At 39.4% G+C, this 21,691-nt stretch overlaps 3 protein-coding genes across 5 annotated transcripts in view; 1 reads left to right on the top strand and 2 right to left on the bottom strand.

Moving 5' to 3' along the window:
* Positions 1-1,741, bottom strand: part of mtfp1 (mitochondrial fission process 1) — a 15,318-nt gene extending 13,577 nt beyond the window's left edge. For both annotated transcript variants that reach the window (XR_009203883.1, XM_058382656.1), the window contains exon 1: positions 1,573-1,741. Coding sequence is in view for 1 of the 2 variants with exons in the window: in XM_058382656.1 (XP_058238639.1) it covers positions 1,573-1,642 (70 nt within the window). In the remaining variant the exon portion in view is untranslated. The remainder of the gene's footprint in view (positions 1-1,572) is intronic.
* A 1,438-nt stretch (positions 1,742-3,179) lies between these two features.
* lman2la (lectin, mannose-binding 2-like a) lies at positions 3,180-8,253 on the top strand. Its single transcript, XM_058382837.1, has 9 exons — positions 3,180-3,377; positions 3,754-3,872; positions 4,456-4,573; positions 4,665-4,747; positions 4,852-4,884; positions 5,516-5,677; positions 5,760-5,874; positions 6,439-6,558; positions 7,157-8,253. Exons 1-9 carry the CDS (start codon positions 3,239-3,241, stop codon positions 7,297-7,299), a joined length of 1,032 nt encoding a protein of 343 aa, XP_058238820.1. The 5' UTR covers positions 3,180-3,238; the 3' UTR covers positions 7,300-8,253.
* Positions 8,254-9,933: 1,680 nt separating this feature from the next.
* On the bottom strand, positions 9,934-20,830 carry wbp1 (WW domain binding protein 1). Of its 2 annotated transcripts, none has more exons than XM_058382838.1 (4): positions 20,603-20,830; positions 18,747-18,849; positions 18,291-18,458; positions 9,934-17,322 (listed from the first exon to the last, which is right to left on the bottom strand). In XM_058382838.1, the coding sequence occupies exons 1-4, from the start codon at positions 20,690-20,692 to the stop codon at positions 16,853-16,855; spliced, it is 831 nt and encodes a 276-aa protein (XP_058238821.1). In that variant the 5' UTR covers positions 20,693-20,830; the 3' UTR covers positions 9,934-16,852. The 2 variants fall into 2 exon arrangements, with proteins under 2 accessions (XP_058238821.1, XP_058238823.1); XM_058382840.1 differs by lacking the exon at positions 20,603-20,830 and adding an exon at positions 20,029-20,573.
* Positions 20,831-21,691: the final 861 nt, after the last annotated feature.

The raw sequence follows: 21,691 nt of genomic DNA on the forward strand, positions 1-21,691 counted from the left end.
CTAAACAGGTCACAGTACATGGTAGCTTAGTGGTTAAGGGGTTGGCATACTGATCAGAAGGTTGTGAGTTTGAACCCCAGGTCTTGAGCAAGGCCCCTTAACCCTAAATGGCTCAGTTCTTGCTTAAAAAATAAATATGAGCCCGTGCTTTGACCATCCCACTTTCACATAACTGCACAAAAGGTACAGGTTTAAGAGGCTTGCTATTCAGAACAGGAGAATAGAATTGTGTTTGTGTGTGTGTGTGTGAGAGAGAGAGAATTATGGTGCATGATGTAGACTTCAGTACCTAATTTAGCAACACAGCCGATTTCAAAGTCACCCTGACTAAATGTCAGTGTTCCTGAAAGCTCTACTCACTGTACAGTACATTCAGCTACTCTCTTAAAACCATTTTTTTTTAAAAATGAAAGCTAAAAACCACCCTGAAATTTGACCCATGACCGAGATTTATCCTGCAATGAAAACTTTCACCTTGTCACCCACAATACCGTTCGGCTTCATCTCAACTTCAAGAGAGTGATGCAGCGGCGCTTTAGTACTTCACCCTGCCAAGCTCTCTCTCAGCCTCGGCTAGTTTTGCTCTTTATCAGATGGCGTTCGGCGAAGGTGCTGCCTGCGATAGTGATATGTTTGGAAACGCGATCTGTTTGAGCCGGGTGTAAGGCTGAGAGAGAGCTTGGCAGGGTGAAGTACTAAAGCGCCGCTGCATCAGTCTCTTGAAGTTGAGATGAAGCCGAACGGTATTGTGGGCGACAAGGTGAAAGTTTTCATTACAGGAGTTGAGACGAAGCAGAGATGAAATGAATGTAATGTAATGAAAACTTTCACCTTGTTGCCCACAATACCGTTCGGCTTCATCTCATCTGATAAAACTAGCTGAGGCAAGTCGCTACCATCATTATAGCTGTGCTACATTCTTGAACATCAGCATCTACACTATAGGATTTCTGATTATTATGACGTTACGTTTCACTGAAAGAGAAACGCACAGGCTCGAGGATCTAAGAGCACAAAAGGAGTTATCCTAGTTCTCCTCTACTGAAATTGTTATTATAAGTACGCTGATGGAAAAAAATGTAATAGAGGTTTTAAACTTATTTCTATTTATTTTAAAACCATAAGACGTATTACTGTCAGCTGGCTTGCTGGCAATAATGGAATTTTGGATAAATATGGTGTAAAAGTGACATGAATTAAATCAGTTTAAATCTTTTAAGAAGATGATCTTTTCCTAAAAAAAAAATATACACCTAAAACAATCAGTGGAAATTCACCTTCACGGTGGAAAGTTTCTCTTGGGAACTAAAAGTTTTGGCACCCCTGACCCAAACACCCTGTTAAGGCTGACCTTGACATTCAACACGTTTTACAGTGTAACCTGACATTCAGACTGGGACTGCATGGATACATGTGCTTTATTGTCACTCTTTTATTAGCTTTAATATTCAAGATCGAGACAATTGACATGTCACAGGCTGTTAAGCTATATGCACCTAGCATACACTCACACTATACTGTACTACTCTTCCTTAACTTCCTATACGTGACATTCTACCTCACTTAACTCACCCAAGAACCGAACCCATGTGTCCCGATAAATGTCGACTTCTTTACTCGGAGTCTCGGCGATGGGATCCATTATTGCTTCCGCTTCAGTACATTTCCACGCAAAATGCTGGTGTTCAGAGAAAACACTACAATCCTGAGTAAAGACACAGTGACACTGCAGCGGCGTCGCCCAATGCACCACGTTGTAAAATAAGGGACTGTGTACAAATTACATACCACGATATTTGGCGTCTTCAAGTACTGTACAGTTGAGAGCTGCTACTGTTGTGCTCCAGATAGAATTGACTACTAGATATAGAATTAATTCAGTCAAGTTAAATAAATTCAGTATTTTAAGCTGGGATGCAAACTTTTAAGTAGCTAGAAAAGGGTTTATTTAGATGGCATGCTCACATATGTGGTGTTTTAGACTTAGTCTTTACAATGATCATGTTCAACTTTAGAAGATGTGGGTTTACTCCGGGTACTCCGGTTTCCTCCCACAGTTCAAAAACATGTACATTAGGTTGGACTGGTAATTCTAAAATGCCCATAGGAGTGTGTGTGTGTGTCTATATGTGTGGCCCTGTGATGGACTCTCGACTTGTCCAGGGTGTACCCCTGCCTTTTGCCCAATATGTGCTGGGATAGGCTCCAGCAGATCCCCGTGACCCTAATTAGGATTAAAGCGGGTATAGAAAATGGATGGATGGATGGATGGATGGATGTGTTTTCTTTTTTTTTTACTCTCCCCAAACAGAGTCTTGTGATCTGACAATTTTGAGATCGTCCCTTAACTGTAGTAGTTATGTAATATACAACCCGGAAGATAGGATTTGGTTCATAGAGCTTGATCAAAGAGAGAACTATTCACTGGGATGTTCTGAAATTAATTATAGTAACAATTATGTAATGATCGGACATTCGCATTTTATGGATATCTGGATTCATCTGTACTTGTTACTTAATGAAATGTTTATATAATCAAAGCGTAATTGGAAATTTAGGTGTGTTCCAATTGGGATGGCTTAACTATCTGAGTTAGGTTACAGGTCAGGGACAGAGATAAAAAGACAGATATAAAAAAATATATAATAATAATAATAATAATAATAATAATAATAATAATAATAATTAAATAAATAAATAAATATTCATGTATAGTGTGGTGCGAATTCCGAAATATTGTAAAATGTCTGAAATGTAAATAAATACTATTATTCTTCTACATAAATTAATTAAAGGTAAGTATAGTGCCCAAAACATATTTTTTTTCAGTGGTACATTCTGACATTTTAATATTATTTCACAAAAAAAATAAAAATAAAAAAATTGATGTTTAGTACAGTATTTGCATTAACCTATATATATATGTGTGTGTGTGTGTGTGTGTGTGTGTGTGTGTGTGTGTGTGAGAGAGAGAGAGAGAGAGAGAGAAAGCGTGTTTTTTTTTCCATTGCACACGCGCTTTTCTTTAAATCAATGATATATCATTTAATTAACTTTTAAGTTCAGCGGCCAGTAAGAATAACAGGACAGTCCAGAGTGTGTGATTTGATTGATTATCCAGCGCACCAATAGGAAAGCGCCATGTAATGCACTCAGCCAATAGGAAGCGTTCAGAGCATTGCGCTAGAAATACGATGGCCGCCGCCTTACGTTAGGGCTGAAAACAGAGGGGGAGTGAATGTGTGCGAAAATGGCTAGAATTACGCTGACAATCTGTGTGATATTTATTGCTTCTCTAAGATCCTGCTTTTCTGATGATGGCCATGAAGTGGAGGAGTTTCTAAAGAGAGAATATTCATTGTCGAAACCATACCAAGGTAGGAGCCGGTGTCCTGTTTTATGCATGCGACCCCTTAATCAAGTCACTTCATGGAAAATAGTGCAATATTGAAAATTTGCATATTTTAGGTGGCTGATGTAGTGTTTTAGTGTTAAATCAAAACAACTATGTAGGACTGAGAGGAATGAAAATGACATGCAGTAATAATCCATAATAAAGCATCTCACTAAACGCTCATATAATAGGCTCGTGCACGTTTGTTTGTTTGTTTGTTTGTTTTGTTTGTTTTCCCCTCAACACCAAGATGCATGCATGCATGCTGCGATGGGATCATAGGAATTTAGGTCTACAAGTTTTATAACAACATCCAATTGACAAGTTGATGAATCTGAATCTGAGTGTGTTTGAATCAGGAATCGGTTCTTCCGGCTCTTCCCACTGGGAGCTGATGGGTGATGCCATGGTAACCACCGATCAGGTGCGACTCACTCCGGATATGCAAAGCAAGCAGGGGGCAGTGTGGAGCCGCATGGTGAGTATCACATTTCCCATCCATTAAAGGAAAAATCCACGCTGTGTATAGCTTATAATCGATATGTGATCATCAGTTGTGCAAAAGATTCATTTTTATAACAGCTGATAGCGGCGCTGATGAGGATTCGTCTCTATCTAAAGCGACTGGTGGTGTAGCTTTAATCCTTAACTCTATATTCCCTTTAGCAAGTGACAGGTCCGGGTACTGCTACTACTGCAGGTACTACGAGTGGGGAACTGAAGAAAAGTCAGACCACACACAGTAGGATTTGTCTGAGGAAACGTTGCTGTCACAGAAATTGTGGCTTGGGACCGGCACTCAGAGTTAACTCTTCAGTGGCTGGGTTAGCGCCCTGCCTGGGATTCGAACCCGGGCCACGGCAATGAGAGCGCAGGATCCTGCCGCTGGACCACCAGGAGGCTAACCACCAACCAGGATAATTAAAAAAAAACTCGGACAGATTTAATGTCTTTCAGGCTGGAACGTTCTGTGTATCTAATAATAGTCCAGTGTTTCTCTTTGTGTACACAGTATAGTGTACAGTAAGTGTTGAAAAGGTATTGTGTGTGTGTTTGTGTAGCCGTGTCACTTGAAAGACTGGGAGCTGCAGGTGCACTTTAAAATCCATGGTCAGGGGAAGAAGAACCTGAATGGAGACGGTCTGGCGGTGTGGTACACAAAAGAGCGCATGCAGAAAGGTAAAGCGCTAACGCCTTTGATGCTAAACAGAATTCAGTACAAAGTTCAGTATCTGAATCAAGGCAGTGTTTTCCACTGATATCGTTCCAGGTCCAGTGTTTGGAAATAAAGATGTCTTCACAGGGTTAGGTGTGTTTATAGATACTTACCCCAACGAGGAGAAACATCTAGAGGTCAGATTCTTGGTACCGTTATCAGATTTGATAGAAATAGTTACAGGGAGTCACAATGCTCTTATTTATGCATAATGAGTGATTTCTGTGTCTTTTGCATTTAGGCTCAGAAGAAACGCTACACCCCTCGCACACAGGTACATCTCTGATCTACATCCAAGTTGCATTTGCTTTGTTTTGCTGTTATAATCCACATTAAAGCTAATAGGCATATTTCTTGCACAGTAACAAAGAAAAGTCCCATCTCTGCTGTGTGTGTGTGTGTGTGGAGGTTGCAAGTTCTCCCAGTGCTTCAGGGGTTTCCTTCCCCAGTCCAAAGACGTGTTGTAGGATTGGCATCTCTAAATTGTCTATAGTGTGTGTGTGTGTGTGTGTGTGTGTGAAATTGTGGGTTGGTACCCTGTCCAGGGAATTCTCTGGAATAGGCTCCAGGTTCCCTACAACACTGTGCAGGATGGGTGGTATAGAAGATGGATTGATGGATCTATGGATGGATAGATGGATGGATGAATGAATGGTTGAATTGATGGATGGATGGTTGGTTGGTTGGATGGATAGACGAATGAATGAATGGATGGATTGATGGTTGGATGGATGGACGAATGGACGGCTGGGTGGATGGACGGATGGATGGTCACACTCTTCAGTCCCACTACAGTTTTCCTGTGTAGCTCCCTCATAGGAAGTTCATTTCTCTAGAAATCTCAGAAGACTATTTCACCTATAAGAAAGCCACAGCATAAAAAACTCATTACCGTTACATTACAGAGGATCTTCCCATACATATTAGCGATGGTGGGGAACGGCACCATCAGCTACAATCACGAGCGTGACGGCAGAGCCACCGAGCTAGGCGGCTGCAACGCCATGGTGCGGAACCTCAAGCACGACACCTTCCTCTTCATCAGATACGTCCGCCGCAGACTCACGGTGAGAAGCCCAGACAGTATCACTGCGGTATTTACAGGGTGTGGATTAGTAAAGATCTTTATCTGCTTCTCTTTCTGTAAAGGTTATGATTGACATCCATGGTCAGCATGAATGGAGGGACTGCCTGGACATCCCGGGTGTGAGGCTTCCTCAGGGCTACTACTTCGGCGCCTCGGCCATCACCGGAGACCTCTCAGGTGTAAAATAAGTAAAAAGAAGTAAAACATTCCTCACTGAAAAGCAAAATCTTCTTTGCATTGCCCTGATGCTCTTGACCGCTTCAGTGAATCAGAAGTGTCTCAGAAGTGAACTTAATTCCTCACTAGTTTCATCCCTACATAAGACACGTCAAAAATCACGTATAAAAAAGCAGTACCGCTAGTACACTGTATCTTGATTTTTCACACTTGCATCAAATCCCCATAATAAACTGTTTATAATGTAATTAAATTCTCGCCTAGTATACCGTATATCTGCATATACACATCTAATGTAATAAATTGTAGCAAATAATGTATTATTACAAACTGCTTATAACATAATACAGTACTACATTCTGTTATTACAGTGTTATTACACGTCTCATTACGGTACCGGCCGTTTATTACACTGTAGACGTGTTACGTTTGTGTAATAATATTTCAGTTAGTTATTAGATTAGGAGTAAGCTCTTTTAATGCAGTAATTATCCAAATTGTGTAACACAATGTCATAATATTTAATATGCAATGCTTTCTTTCTCTTTTTTCGTCTATATAAAGACAACCACGATCTCATCTCTCTGAAGCTCTACCAGCTGACGGTTCTCCGGAGTAAGCTAGAGGATGAAGATGAGGAAGAGGTCACAGTTCCAAGCGTGGATAACATGGAGCTTATCAGGAGTAAGGCGGAATTAAGTTGATCGTAACTAACGATAACGAGTCACTGAGCAGGTGTATGATAGTGACGCTTTACACAAGTAGCTCATAACACAGCGGAAATGAGGAATTTGTGTACAAAAAGCTCCTGATTTTGACTCCAAGCCAAATAAACAATGTGAAATTTTTATATACGCATGAACTTAAGGAGTTATTATTGACTCAGAAGATATAGCAATACTAAAGAAATGCATATGTGATTGTTACAGACACAAATGCTTGGATGTTGCTGCATTTATTTATTTGTGTGTGTGTGTGTGTGTGTGTGCGGTAGCTGCAGTGGCTGAGCTGCATGGAATATTTAGTATATGGTGCAATTTTAGTCATTTTTTATATGCAGGAATATCATGAATGCTCTTGCAAATTTCTGGATTATAATAACAGATTTATTTAAAAATAAATAATTAAAAAAAAAATTATCAGTATTATTATTATTATTAATAATAATAATAATAATAAATGAGCCCCAGTGAGGTCATGTTAAAAACTAAATGACTAAATAAACACATTTATTTTTCCAGATGATCTTGACAAGCAAATCTTCTCTTTCTTTCTCTCGCAGCTGACCAGGAAGGGGAGGGAATAAGCAGCATTGGCATCTTCTTCACCGTGCTCTTCTCCATGCTGGGCCTCTTCCTCCTCATCGTCATCGGCCTCGTGGTTTACAGCCACTGGAACGAGAGCCGACGCAAACGCTTCTACTGAGCTTTCAGAGGCAGAGCTTGAGACCAGGACTTGTGGACTGAGCTCAACGGGTTCACTGGCTCCAAAACACCCCCCTGCTTCAGCGAGCACCTAGCAGACGGGTACATTCCTGTGGACACGACAGAAAGGACAAAAAGACTCGACCTTGAGGACGACATTAAAACAGGAAGAGCACAGTGAGGTAGGGAACGGGATACAACCCCAAACCAACAGAGCCTTACCATTTGAAAGTGTTTGTCGTTTATGATAAATGCATTTTAAAATAGCGTGTAAATAGAACACTGCCTTTGACTGTGTCTTTTTCCACTACGGCGCCAATATTTATGAATACGCCATGTTCAGAGGGAATACTATACTGACGACGGGAATTCGCCGTATTAATTCAATCCATATGTTGTGATCATGATGCTGGAATTTTAGTAAACAAATAAACGAATCCCATGTAATTTGACCACTAGGGGGTGCTATGACATTCAAATAGCTGTTAATCAGAAATATTCCACTTAATTGGAATTATCTGTTGATGTTTCATCAGTGGCTGATTTGACAATTATTTATATATCAAATATCGACAGGATACACCTACAAGCTCCAGCATTAAAATTCAACTATGGTACTGAAAAAATAAATGTTTGCATCTGACATGATTCAGATTTTGTTGAGAAATGTCCGTCTCCTCTGTGAAGTCGCACCATGTTCTGGTTATTAAAGGAAAATAAAAGTCCACAAATGTTTTCTTTCAGCAGACAAACAGAAACCCTTTTTTTCTCTTTTCTGACTCTATGTGGCGCTGACTTTACGGTGGCGGTGTTTTGCATGTAGTTAATCTCGTGTGTGTTGTATGTCGAGTTTGTGAATCCTGCACTGACTGCAATATGAAAACCTCATACTAAGAAACCTGTCATTTATTGTGTGTAACAATATTTTATTAATTAAAAAAAATAATAAGTTGAATTGTTTGCAGTGCTTTTTTTTCCTGTTACATTTTTAGCAAAAGTTTGTGTGAAATCAAGTTTATTGATTTTATTAAATTTAAAAAAAGTTAAATTCTTTTATTTTATACTTTTATTAAAATACTTTTATTTATTTTGTTTGTGTGTAACAATATTTTATTAATTTTACAAGAAATAAGTTTTTCTGATACAGTTCTATTACAAATCTATTTTTTGTAATATATTTTATTCATTTTTAAAAATAAGTTTTTTTTTCTGTTACAGTGTTAGCAAAAGTTATTTTATTTTATTTTTTAAAAAAAAGGTAAAAAAATTTCTGCAATATTTTTTATTAATTTAAAAAATAAGTAAAATACTTTTTTATTTTTGTTGTTAGTTTTAGCAAACGTTTGTGTGTAACATTTTTATTAATTTTACAAAAAATAAGTTGCATACAGTTTTAGCAAATGTTTTATTTTATTAATTTAAAAAAAATAAGTAAACTTGTATGTCTTATTTTTTTCCGATACAGTTTTAGCAAAAAATTATTTTTTGAAACAATATTTTATTAATTTTAAAAAAAGTTATTTTTTCTGTTACAGGGTTAGCAAAAGGTATATTTTATTAATTTAAAAAAAAAAGAAATCTTTTCATTTAATTTTTTCTGCTACAATTTTAGCAAGTTTGTGTAACAATATTTTTTTTTATTAAGTTAAAATTTAAAATTATTTTTTAAAAAATTTGTTACAATTTTAGCAGACGTTTATTGCATGTAACAATACTTTATTAATTTTAAATACAGATTTAAAAATCTGTTACAGATTTAGCAAAAGTGCTGCCTAAATAATTTCCCAGAAGTCTAATAATACTGGAAATAAATTTCCAAGAAGTCTCCAGTGTCAGCACTTTTCAGAAGAAAATTTTTTTTATTAATGCTCGAGTTGTATAATTTAATTTTTTGAGGTGTTTACATTGGACTCAACAGCTCTGGTATGAGGGAAATAAAACACTTCCCTGCTTTTGTAGAAAAATAATCACCTGTGATTGATTATATTTTAGTCAATATGTACATTGTAAAAAAATTGAGCAATTTTGACAGCTAAATATCTACTAAATTGAAACTCTGAGCCCAGGAGCAACTACAGCATTTGTCCACTAGGGGTTGCTAGAAGTTAAAAAAAAAAATAGAAGAAAATTAAAAAAATGTGTATTATTTTTCTATGGCGTTTGATTAATGTTAATATTAAAGCCTAAAATAAATCAGTCAACAAATCAGGTTTCCGAACCACAGATGGGTCGTACATTTCTGTGTCGTCTTTCCTTCCATGTTGTAGATAAAATGCGTTTTGACTCTGCTTGACATCGTGCCAGAGGCAAAAAAGGTCACTCGTGTCACTGAGGCGACGTTCCTGAATGTGACTCGAGATCACTTCATTGTTTTGTGCCAACAGCTGTCGAGTTCCTGAGAGGAAATTCAACAGAAGCACGATCTCACAAAACACAAACACAAAAGAAACACACAGACACACTGTGTACCGAACATGTTTTCTGGGAAATTCCTACACAGAAATGACAGAAGTGCTTTAAACTTGCTGGAAGATCATCTTACCCTGGTTTGCAATGCTGCTAATTATATCGTCGTGTTATACAATCGAGGCAGGCTTGATATTTTCGGCGAATAAAGACATCGGCGAGGCAGTCGTGTGCCATATTTATTTTATTACAAAAATAAAATACAAAGAGTACACAGCCGACTTCTTGCTAACCCCTGGCGTTAGAATTTTCCACACGCTTCAGTGATTTTCAGATTTTTCCTCCCATTTCACCGTTCTCTCTCTCTTTTTGTTTTGTTTTTTCTTTTTTTGGCTTGATCTAAGTAACAAGTAACAGCAACAAAGAAAAGGAACAGTTCTGTGCTCTTCGACAACTGCTTCTGCTAAGTAACAAAGAAAATTAAACGTGTACATTTTTAACTGAGTTTTAATGATAGCATGGATTATGAAGCTAAAATTGTCAGTGGATGTGTGACTTGTGAGAGTTATCAGGCTTTAAAAACGAACGAACAAACAAAAACAAAAACAAAAACAGACCCTTCAGTCATACAGCCTTCTAAACAGGCTTACATAAGGACACGGCTCTGTTTCGCCGCGGCTACTCGCTGTCCTGCGAGGCGGCGGGGTCAGATTTCAGTCACTGGATCAACAAAATTAGAAACCGGTTCCAACGCCTGGGATGCGCTTAGAGATCAACACGGAGCCGTGTATCGTGTGAAACGTAGCGGTAATGAATCACGAAGTAAGCAGACACCGAGGACGCGGACTTCCAGCCGTTAATGAATCGAGCGAGTCGGGACCAGAGGGGGTTCGAGAGAGACCGGCTGTTATTATGACCCCCCCCCCTTTATAAATGACAAAAAAAGACACTAAATGTACAAAAGCGTTCGTGTACAAAACGACCGTAGTAGCAAATTATTTCTCATCTCCAAGTAGACGTGTACTGAGATGCAGTGCAATGTGGACTGAGATTAGTATTGCTTGTATTGACCAAACCACTGCGGAGCCTACTTACTTGTCTTCTTTGCGTGCATAGCCTATAGTTAGATACAGTACAGAGGTGTGAAGACACACAAACAAAAAAAAGAGAGAGAGAGAGAGAGAGAGAGAGGTGGGAATTTTTCCTTGGGAAAGCTTCATTGTGAAGAACAAGGCACGGTGAATGTAATCCTTATTGGATGTGTCATGGAAACTGAAACGGAGTTACAGCTAAATTCATGAGAGAGAGATAGAGAGAGAGAGAGATAGAGAGAGAGAGAGAGACACAAATTAGGGATCTGAACGTGAAAACAACCCAAACATCCCTGAAATGCTGCAAGGCTTTCCCTCTAAACCACAAGGACTGACAAACAACCCCCTGACCTGTTTCGTTTGCTTTTCCTTCCTAAACGGTCCACCAAGGTGCCATTACTTATTCTTTTTTAATTCAGTTAATTCAATTCTGACAAAGTGTGACGAAAAATTACGAATTATATATTTTTTTTAAATAAATAAATAAAATAATCACAAGACCTCACTGAAACTAAACCTTTGGTCAAAACACTTGCAGATCCGTCGCCACGGTTCCTGTCGCCACGGTAATGCTGAGAGATGCACACGCGATTCTCCCCATTACACATGTCTCCAGATAGATTCACACATATTCCCACAGGTATAGAGAGAGAGAGAGAGAGAGAGAGAGAGAGAGAGAGAGAGATCATTGCACATCTCTAAGTACATACATTTCTATATACACAAAAACATGGCGGCTAATTAACTGACCACAACAGCGGCCTTAAAATCTACAATCGTTTCTGTACGTAATAGACACATAACCTTAACAGAAACTAAATTTCTTACTAGCCCTTTTGTTTGTCTTTTTTTTTTTTTTAAGAAATAAAAACAAAACATAGCGCCATACTGTACGGGCAAAATCTGCCTCGGATTACATGAGGAAGGTTAAATGCTTCCTTTCCTTAAAATTTAATTTAAAGAAAACCCTACCAGATCTCATTCGGATCACACGGCTACTCAGGAGACATGCAACTTTGCATCTACCACATGCATCAGCAAACGTTTTTCAAACCACCACGAACGATCCGCTATGGAAGCCCGATTTCACCACGTAGAAGAGAAGAAAAGGAAAATAACGTCAGCAATATTTTTCTCGATTTCTGCAGTAGCAATCCGTCAAACCGGTTTCCACTTATTTTCTCAAATGTTCAATACTTTGTCTTATCTCAAACGCTCCCCCCATCTCTAAATTCTGATTCACAACAAATGTCTGAGATCGTTCCTCGAAAAAATTTTACTGCTCTCAATATGTTCAACATACTAATTCAATATTCTGAAAAGATGGCTAATCTCAAAGGTTGTGTCAAACGTTTTAACTTGTGTGTGAAAACTGGATTTTCCTAACTTCCAGATCATTTTGAACGAAACAATAGTGACCGGTTAATAAGAGAACCTCTAACCTCCGATTGATCACTTGATCCTATCAGATGATCCACTTGCTGTATAGTTGCCTATGGGTTCACCAAATGATCATCATTTGAGCAGCTATACACCGACCAGGCATAACATTATGACCACCTGCCTAATATTGCGTTGGTCCCCCTTTTGCTGCCAAAACAGCCCTGACCCGTCATGCACTGTGTATTCTGACCCCTTTCTATCAGAACCAGCATTAACTTCTTCAGGAATTTGAGCAACAGTAACTCATCTGTTGGATCGGATCACACGGGCCAGCCTTCGCTCCCCAACGTGCATCAATGAGCCTTGGCCGCCCATGACCCTGTCACCGGTTCACCACTGTTGGAGCGCTTTTGATAGATACTGACCACTGCAGACCGGGAACACCCCACAAGAGCTGCAGTTTTGGAGATGCTCTGATCCAGTGGTCTAGCCATCAAAATTTGGCCCTTCATCAAACTCCCTCAAATCCCTACTCTTGTCAATTTTCCTGCTTCTAACACATCAACTTTGAGGACAAAATGTTCACTTGCTGCCTAATATATCCCACCCACTAACAGGTGCCATGATGAGGAGATCATCAGTGCTCATAATGTTATGCCTGATTGGTGTATATGTTACATGTCAGTCCAGTTAGCTACAAACCTAGCGAATTAGATTATCCAGATAAACAGTTTCGACACAGGGTAACCCTCCAAAAAATGACTTTTTTTTTTTTGCATCGACCCATCACATTAAAAGTTCATTTTCAACATCTGAGAGAATAATTCTATCACTGCTGTGAGAAATAATAATGTAAGACAATTATATTCTATTCTTCATGGCAGAGATTAGCCTCCATATTCCAGAAGTGTGGAAAAATTGAAAAATATCTACGCTATCGAAAGTACATATACCGCACCTTCACACTTCCTGTTTGAAATCACCTGAACTACAACCACGATGTGGGGGGGGGATATATTCTATTATCTACACCTGAAGTGGAATTTTCTAGAAATGATTCCAGAGCGCAGTCTTACTAAAAAAATAAAAAATAATAATAATAGTAACAAAGGATTAACTGCTAGATGTGGATTAAGATCAATAAAGACGCTTGTGGGGTTTTTCTTCACCACGACGAGGAAGCACCACCGCTTCGTCTGCCGTATGATCAAAATGTTCAGATTAGCATTACGGTCGCCTAGCATAGCAGCTTCGCGTTGCGTCAAAACGTTCTCTCGCATCTATTCCACACCAAGGTAACAGACTTCATCATCATCATCTTCCCAGATTACACACAAATTACGCAAAAATCATGAGATTAAATGAAAACAAGCCACCAAAAACTAACCGGTTTATCAGAAAATGAGTGATAAGAGCAAGTGCTAATAATATTTCATCAGTGCACTCGAGTGGTGATGCTAACAGTGGATCGAAAGCGAGGACGGCGTGAGAGCCGAGCGCTGTTATACGCGCTAATGCGTGTTTCATGTAATTCCACAGGATCGTTGACGTCGGCGTGTCTTTTAAAGTGCAAGAAGCACACACACGGCTGCCTAAAGAAATCCCCATTTGACCGGGAATTATCGAGTGGTTCGCACTACATCAGCGGGCCTCATTTATCAGACTGAATGAGTTTAGTGGTAAGTAGGCAGTAGGCGACTCGCTGCAGTGGCTGAGCTACATTAGTGCACGCTGTCATTCACGCTCTTTCACTGTCCGGTTACTTTCAGCTCCCTGTGAGCTTTGCCTTTTATGGAGTTTTGTGGGCGTGTCATGAACGTGCTTGGTAATTTATCGGTTATTAATCAACGTACACAACAGCGTCGCCGAAACCTCTGGGTTATTTTTTTTTAGTTCGGTTTGGCTTCGTAAAACAAACGAAAAGATGGATACATGAGGCCTTTCTTGCAGACAGACAGCCGAAAGCGTGTACTCGGACCCGGTGCAGTCATGTGGCACAATTACAAAAAGAAAAGAAAGAAAAAAACCAATCAATCAATCAGCCATATAACTCTGACTGAAGCCCTTCAGATGTGAGCAGCATTAGCTGATTCCTGCTAACACACTCTGAAACATTACACTTCACATGTACTCTCTCTCTCACACATCAGTGTGATTTGAAAAGATTTCCAACCCGTTCTGTACTGAGAAACTCGTGCTGAACATCAGCGGTGCCAACAGTGCTAAAAAGGAAATCGAACAAACAAAATGATGGATGAGGAGGTTTCAAAGTGTGGCCTAAGCAACAGAAAACATTGTGAGGCTCATCACTGGAAGTAGCTTCTCCATTTTTAATGGCCTAAAGAGACACAAGCCCCGCCCTTGTTTTCTATTAGCTCACAAGACCGGGGCTCGTGAAATCATGGATCAAGAAACTACTACCAGAGATACATGCATCTTTCACGTCTCCTGTCTGTTCGATTTCCTGCTTTTTATTGGCTTTTCTGCCTGATGGATTTTTTAAACAATTTTCTGAAAAAGCTCAAAAACAGTTTAGGGGTATCCAAAACCGTAAAATGCTACAGCAAAGTTGGCACCCTCTGCTGTCCTGAACCCCTGCTTACACAAAACTCGCTTATAACAGAAGCCTAAAGGCAGCCGGTGAGGCGTTTATGCAAAGCTTATCTTTGTCTCATTTTAATCTTTCACTCTAAGGTGACTCTATGAAGCTCGAAACGTTCCGAAAAATGTCCTTCCTCTCTTTTTCATCGGCGGAACACACTCTGAACCGCCCTTAGACTGCCAGAAGAAGTCAGTTTTGGTATAAACAGGTTTTTGTTTGCTTTTTCTACGTCTTGTTTGTTTTAATCACACACACACCACAGATTTGCTAAAAAAAAAAAAAAAAAAAAAAAAAAAAAAATATATGCTGGAGTTTTTCCTTTAAAGCAAAAGAGTCACTTTACAAAAGTGGTATCAAGATGTGGTTTCTTTTCTCAAGTGGCAGTTACAAAAAATCCGAGCTCACGTCGAACGTTTCATGGTGGAGAATTCGTCATTCCACGTCTGGTTTCGGAAAACACAACGCATGCGGTTTCTCGTTACAAAAAAAAGCTTGCTTTTTAGAAGCTATTAAACCCCCCCTTGGTACGTATTATGGACTGGATTGAGATTTATCTTTGTAGGGATTATTATTATTTTTTTAAAATAGATGTTAACTTTACAGGCATATGGTCCAAGGTGAAGCTGGCAGTGTCACTCCTAAATAAACAGAAGCAGCAGTTCTTCATCACATTTGCTGGCTTCAGACCCAAACTTGGGTGGAAATGATTCCGGGTTAGGGAAAGAAAACTAATCTTTAAATTGAAGGCTGCTTTCACACTAGGCCAATGTTTTGTATTTCAGTCGGTCACAGCTTCAAAAAAGTTGGAAAATGTCAGGGGGGGATATCTAGCTGTTTTGTGTTATTTTTCGGGTTTTCTTTTCCCTTACTCACCAATCAGGTGACAAGTGAATGGGCAAAAAAGAAAATGCAATGTATGGAGGACGTAATGCTGGTGAAACACGAGTCCGAGAGGAGATTTATGTCCTATTAAAGAAATTCGGCAATATTATAAACCAGCATTAAAGCTAAAAAATTTTTTTTTTGCTTGATATTTTTGCTGTGCAATGTGACATTCCTAATTGGACATACAAGCAGGTCGAATTCTCTTAAATGTTACCGAGGAGAAGAACATAGTGTGAAAGCAGCCTGGATTTTATTTTTTTGCCCCTCAGTTCCTTAATCGGGTAAAAAATCATTTCTATTTCCATCAATTATTTTGAATAAGTATACTGTGGCACTGCTGTTTTGCTGGTGTGTGGTTAGTATCAAGTCAGTCATTTGTTATATCGCCTATCCCGATGCTCATAAGGAATCACTGCGACTCAACCCTGCATCATCTCCACGGGTCAGGAATAAACGTGAACGAGGCGTGCGACGTAGGCAAAGCACGTTGTGTTCGATGGATTCTTTCTCGTGACTCTCCTGCCGAAGGTGTTCTTACGGTTCTCTGCTCTTCAGCGTGTGGCTCTGTTCCTGAGGGATGAAGCTCAGCTGACGTCAGCCCCACAGCTGCACTCTCTTTAGCAGAGCCTTGTGGAAAAACAAAGCGTGCAGTCAGACTCGTCCTGGTGCGCTTTGGTGTCTTTCAGCCTCTGTGCAAAGGAAAGTCAGCGACCGACAGGCCATGACGCCATGGCTGAACTGAAATGTCACACAGAAGGGAAGAGGGGAGGAAAAAAAAAAAAGAAAAGAGCTGGGCTGGTGGTGGTGGGGGGAGTCCCGTTGCACATAGAAAAGTGAGATATTTGGTTAACTGAAATGTGACGGAGCTTCAAAGCTCTTTCTTTCTTCTCACGCTGTTTTCCAAACATGGCATGAAATGTTTCAACCCACTACATATAAAAATCCCTTCTAGAAAAAAAAACCTACTTGTTATTGTTAATGATAACGTAAGAACAATGTCCTTATTTTTATTCGCTTGTTATTTGAATGGCAAAACATTCCAACACCCTGCCTTGTGCACTTCAAGGTTACCTTACGGGTTGGCTTTAAAAAAAAAAAAAGAAAAAGAAAGAAAGAAAAAAACCCCATGCTAACCATGACAAAGCCGTATGCCCTTCAACTGCAGGCAACGTTACGCGTTACGTGACTCACACTACATGATCTCCATTGGATGTTGGTGTTTGTGAGATCTCTTTGGGTCTGAGAGCCTGTCTCTCTGAGCAGCAGCTCCCACCGGGGCCCTGACACATCCTGCCCTCGTCCTCCTCCATCCCGGAGCACTCATCTGTGTCCAGCTGGCACACGCACATCTCGATGCCCGAGTCGCCAGTCACGTGTCTCCGTCTGGTGTTCAGCTCCTCCTCCAGGGGGACGTCCGGCTCTTCGTGCTCTGTGCATTCTGATTGGGCCACGGCTGCTGCGAAGTCCGGTTCCTGCGACTCGCGAGCGTTTCCCTCCGCCTGCGCCGGCTCCAACACCACAGCTGACTCTGAACAGCCGACAGACGGCTGAGCGCAGTTAGAAGCTTCCGGAGGATTCTCGGAGTAAGGTGGAGGAGGTGTGGGAGGATGGCCTACTACTTCCTCATAGTCAGGGAGCTTGCAGTCTGTCCAGAAGCCTAAAATAGAATGAAAAGAGTGCCAGGTTAGATACATGAAGCCCTTGGAGCAGTGACGAAAAGGGTCTCGCACAAGCTAGAGAAAAACAAAACAGAGACACTACAACAAATCTAAAATACTTTAAAATAACCTTCGGGCACATTTATTTAACAGTCAGCTTTGGGATCATTCCGTCATCTTCGTGTCAATCCTGACATCTTAAAAACGCTTGAACGTTACCTACCTGAATCACATCGTACCTTTCAAATATTAACAATTTTATTGGGGGAAATAAATGTGGAGTGTCTATATTATATAGCGAATACTGGATGCAGCAAGCAAACCTGCCAAGGATGCCAATATTTTTATCTTGGCTAAATGTTAAACTTTTGCAGATGATCTTTTCACAAAAACCTCAATCACAGTTATGGACATATGCAAATAGACTACATACATAGATTTCCAGACACATTATATATAGCGATGCATGCTCTGTGCGGTGAGGACATATAGTGAATAGGAAGCCATTTCTGAGTCCTAACTGTGTTAAAGGATTTTTAAACAGACTCGGTTTCGGCTATATAAAGCTTGATATCAAATTATTAATGTGGGTAAAAAAATGAGAGCGAAATGAATGAAAATATATACGTTGATATATGATAAACTCCAGTCTAAACTCCACTATTATGAATAGTTTAATCTCTGAAATAAACAAAAAAAATTTTGGGTACTCCTGTGTGGCAACAGAAAGAATTTTTAAAATAGTTGATTTTCCGAACCTTAGCAGTCTCAAAGCTACTTGGAAGTTTACCAAATTCTGAAAAACATGCACGTAATCAGCAGGATCTTGTGATTCCTGTGCAGAACCGGTTTGTTCGGTTCATTCCCGAGCTGAAGCTGCGGAGGTAAACATTACGATGAAACGGTCAAGATTTCCTCCTGAACAAAAACAAAAATAACAGATGACTGGTCAGAGAGTTACACTTACGCAGGTTGAGGGGTGGTGGAGAGATAAAAGAATTGGACGCTCCCTGATAGGCCATGAGACTGATCTCTCTCTGCCTCTGTTCCTGCTGCAGACGCATCTTAACCCGCCGGTGTCTGTATGCACAGCAGCAACTTAGCATGATGATGAGAGTCCAAACCAGCCAAAACCCTGAAAACACACGTATATCTACTTTAAAATCTTTGAAACAAACTTGCACTGATTGATCGTTCCCACTACATTTCCTTTCTGGTTTCAGGATATCTAAAAGATCCACTCACACCACATATGCTTGCTTGCATGCTTATGGTACTTAAGAGATTCAAATGACACACCTACAGACACATTTAGATTTGAGTAAACATTCGTACAGCTCATGTGTACCAGTCTACCCCATGTTCAGCCTGACAGAGCAAAGCTTAGAGGAGAGAACAAAGCAGGGCAGTGTACGACACTCACACCACAGCTCGTAGTAGTACGTGCAGCACTCGGTCTCGCCACAACAGTAACCCATCTCACATCTGTACTTCTCATTGTTCACCCCGAAACAGAACTCCTTGCCCTGGGAAATCATAAATAGCAAAAACATTAACATACAAAATAATAATATTTACATTACACGTGTAACATAATTCTCATTTCAGATCTAATTCAATTAACACCTTAGTGCTATGTTAACAGGAAAGCTAAGGATAAACGAATCATTCAATAATCATAATTCAGATTTTAGTGTAATTAAACTTCCCATAATGAAAAGTAAAGCATCATTTCCTCAGGTATATAAACCAGTTTTTTAACAATACTTTGAAATGCTCGTTGGTTAGCGCCAGCGTCATCTCAAAACTCACTGCCTGCTTAGGAGTCGTCTTCCTGTACTGGGAAATATTTATTTAACAATTTGCAAATTTTCCACACGATCTAATCCTTCTTGCAGCAGCCTGGGTTTCAATATTTTTAAAAAAAAACAGACATGATTTATTCCTCTTTTTACGAACGGTCATTATTACCCTTTGTAATATCATCACATTAATACATTTTGAAGTGCGAGGTCATCATTATTAGGGAATAGATAATACAAAGTTACTTAGACGTACTGGTACGCTGTGGTCTGTAAGATGTTAAATAAAAAAATAAACAATATGGAAAGGAAATATGGGAAATAACTGTGTCAAAAAAAAACAATATGGAGAGAAAATATGAGAAATAATTACATAATTAAGCAAAAAATAATGATATAATAACTCAAAATGCTAACTAGGAATAATTCTACTGGACTTGCAACCTTTAATTAATTAATTAATTAATTAATTAATTGTCATCCACTACAATTGTGAATTATTATGCAGAGACATGAATTAGAAATGAACTGGGGGAAAAAAATTCGTATTTGTTCACACTATTCAAATAGAACTGGAGCAGAAACCATTTTCTGTTATGTTTCTTTCAGTATGCTTTTCAGGCAGCTTTTACACAAACTTTTCAATCCAAATAAAGTACTTTTTAGTTGAGTAAAAATTGATTTATTCAGTGTAAAGAAAGTGAAAAATGTAATGTTCAGGGAAACGTGATTTTATTCCGCTTTAAAGGGCCACAAAAATTTAAAGGTCCAGTGTAAACCTCCACTAAGTCCTCAAAGTGAAACTACTTTCGGAAAAACAGGAATATGAAATGATGTTATTTTGTGGTTGAAATGACAAAATTAGACAAATTTAAGCAAAGATTCAACATATAAGAAACTTGCCTCAGTAATTAGCCAGCTCGCTAATTCATGGTCAAGGAAATGTTACTCGCCTTTGTACAGCCGGTTTGCTAGCTAATAAATACGTTTTATGGAAAAAATAAATAAAATTAAAACGAGCTAACAGTTCGGCTCAGTAGTTTAGCCCACTTGGGATGTGACTTGTAAACATGTACCGAATGTCAACTCTTACAAACGTCTATTCATAATTCAGAACAACCGAGCTATTGTTCACCTTGATGCCGTTTACCGTTAGCCGGCTAGTTCCGAGTCAGGCTAATACTGCTAGCATTTATAACTGAACTGAAGGAAATAAAAAAAAAAAAACTCTCCATGAAAGTCTAACAATTCATCTGCGTCATTAAGAATATCGGGGGGGAAACAAAAACAGCCACTTAATACTCAAGCGTCATGTCGTCCTTGTACGGTTAATCTTTTGGTCATTTGTAAAAGCATGCCTAGTTTCTTTTATATCGAAAAACAAAAACAGTGCACAATAGAGGGCCTGCGTCCAGCTGTGAACCCGGAGCTCGAGTTACACAAGCAGCCGCATCCAAAGCCGCTCAGCTCGGCTTACCTGCGCCAAACAGGTCCCTGTGCAAAGCAAGCCCACGACAGAACCCAGCGTTTTCTGCCTCATCTTCGCTAAGAAATCGCCGGAAACCATATAGATATGATTTTTGTTTTTAAAATAAAAACAACTAATCGGTAGAATAACCGACACAAAGGTCGAGCGACATATTTTTGTTTCCAGTCGAGTCGCACTGAGGCAAGCCCCTTGAAAGCAATACCCACAAGAGCGCACCGCAATTCGGCTGTAGGGGGCGACTTTCCCTCATGTTTCCACTAATAACACGTTAGATTTACTCCTGGGGAGGTTTTCAACTACAAATATTTCATGAGTACAATCCTAGCTTTATTTCAAAATATGGAAAGGTCTTCATTTTTTTTAATTTACTGGCTTTATTCTGGTTAGAATGTCCTGGGAACACTGGGAGGAAAATAGGGGGAACACCAAGGCACCATTCGCACTCTTTCACAATTTAACGTAGCCAGTCTGCCTGCCAGTATGCTTTTGGCATACGAGAGGAAACCAGAGAACCCAGAGGAAACCACCACAGACAAGGGAAAAACCTCATCCATACGGTAATGACCTCAGGATAGATTTGGTGACCTGTGAGGTAAATGTGTGTGATGCAGCCCACTGACCAACATGACGTTCTTGTTCATCTTAGATGAACACACACATTTTTATCCTGCTCATGGTTGATCCTAAAAGCTCTTCGGGGAACGATGGGAGAAAAGTGTGAATACGCCTCAAAGGAACAGTTTAGAGAAGCAAAATCCATGTTTTCTGTGAGAAAATTTACACAAGCACAGGAGGAACTTGTGAAGATTCGTGTGCAGTAACTCAAGCTCAGAAAAAAAATACAGAAAACCTCAATCTGACTAAAAGTTGTTTTTTTTTTAATGGCATTAAAAACAATGAAATGGTTTCAAAACAATATCCTGACTAAACTTTGACATATACCAGTCTGTGATATTCCATCTACTTATGTGCCTCTGATCATAACCATAATGAAAATAATTCCGAATTTCTGCTTTTTATTTCTCAAAAATGAGGTATGATTTTATATAAATGAGGTTTATCATACCAAGTGCAAAA

The sequence above is a fragment of the Hemibagrus wyckioides genome, linkage group LG28 (genome assembly GCF_019097595.1).
Source record: "Hemibagrus wyckioides isolate EC202008001 linkage group LG28, SWU_Hwy_1.0, whole genome shotgun sequence".
NCBI lineage: Eukaryota > Metazoa > Chordata > Actinopteri > Siluriformes > Bagridae > Hemibagrus > Hemibagrus wyckioides.

Coding starts and splice junctions, on each gene's coding strand:
- lman2la (XM_058382837.1), top strand. CDS start 3,239: ATGTGTGCGAAAATGGCTAGAATTACGCTGACAATCTGTGTGATATTT. Junction 3,873..4,455: donor GGGCAGTGTGGAGCCGCATG/GTGAGTATCACA, acceptor GTGTTTGTGTAG/CCGTGTCACTTGAAAGACTG. Junction 6,559..7,156: donor TAACATGGAGCTTATCAGGA/GTAAGGCGGAAT, acceptor TTTCTCTCGCAG/CTGACCAGGAAGGGGAGGGA.
- wbp1 (XM_058382838.1), bottom strand. CDS start 20,692: ATGGTTTCCGGCGATTTCTTAGCGAAGATGAGGCAGAAAACGCTGGGT. Junction 18,850..20,602: donor CAGGGACCTGTTTGGCGCAG/GTAAGCCGAGCT, acceptor ATGATTTCCCAG/GGCAAGGAGTTCTGTTTCGG. Junction 17,323..18,290: donor TCCACCACCCCTCAACCTGC/GTAAGTGTAACT, acceptor ATTCTATTTTAG/GCTTCTGGACAGACTGCAAG.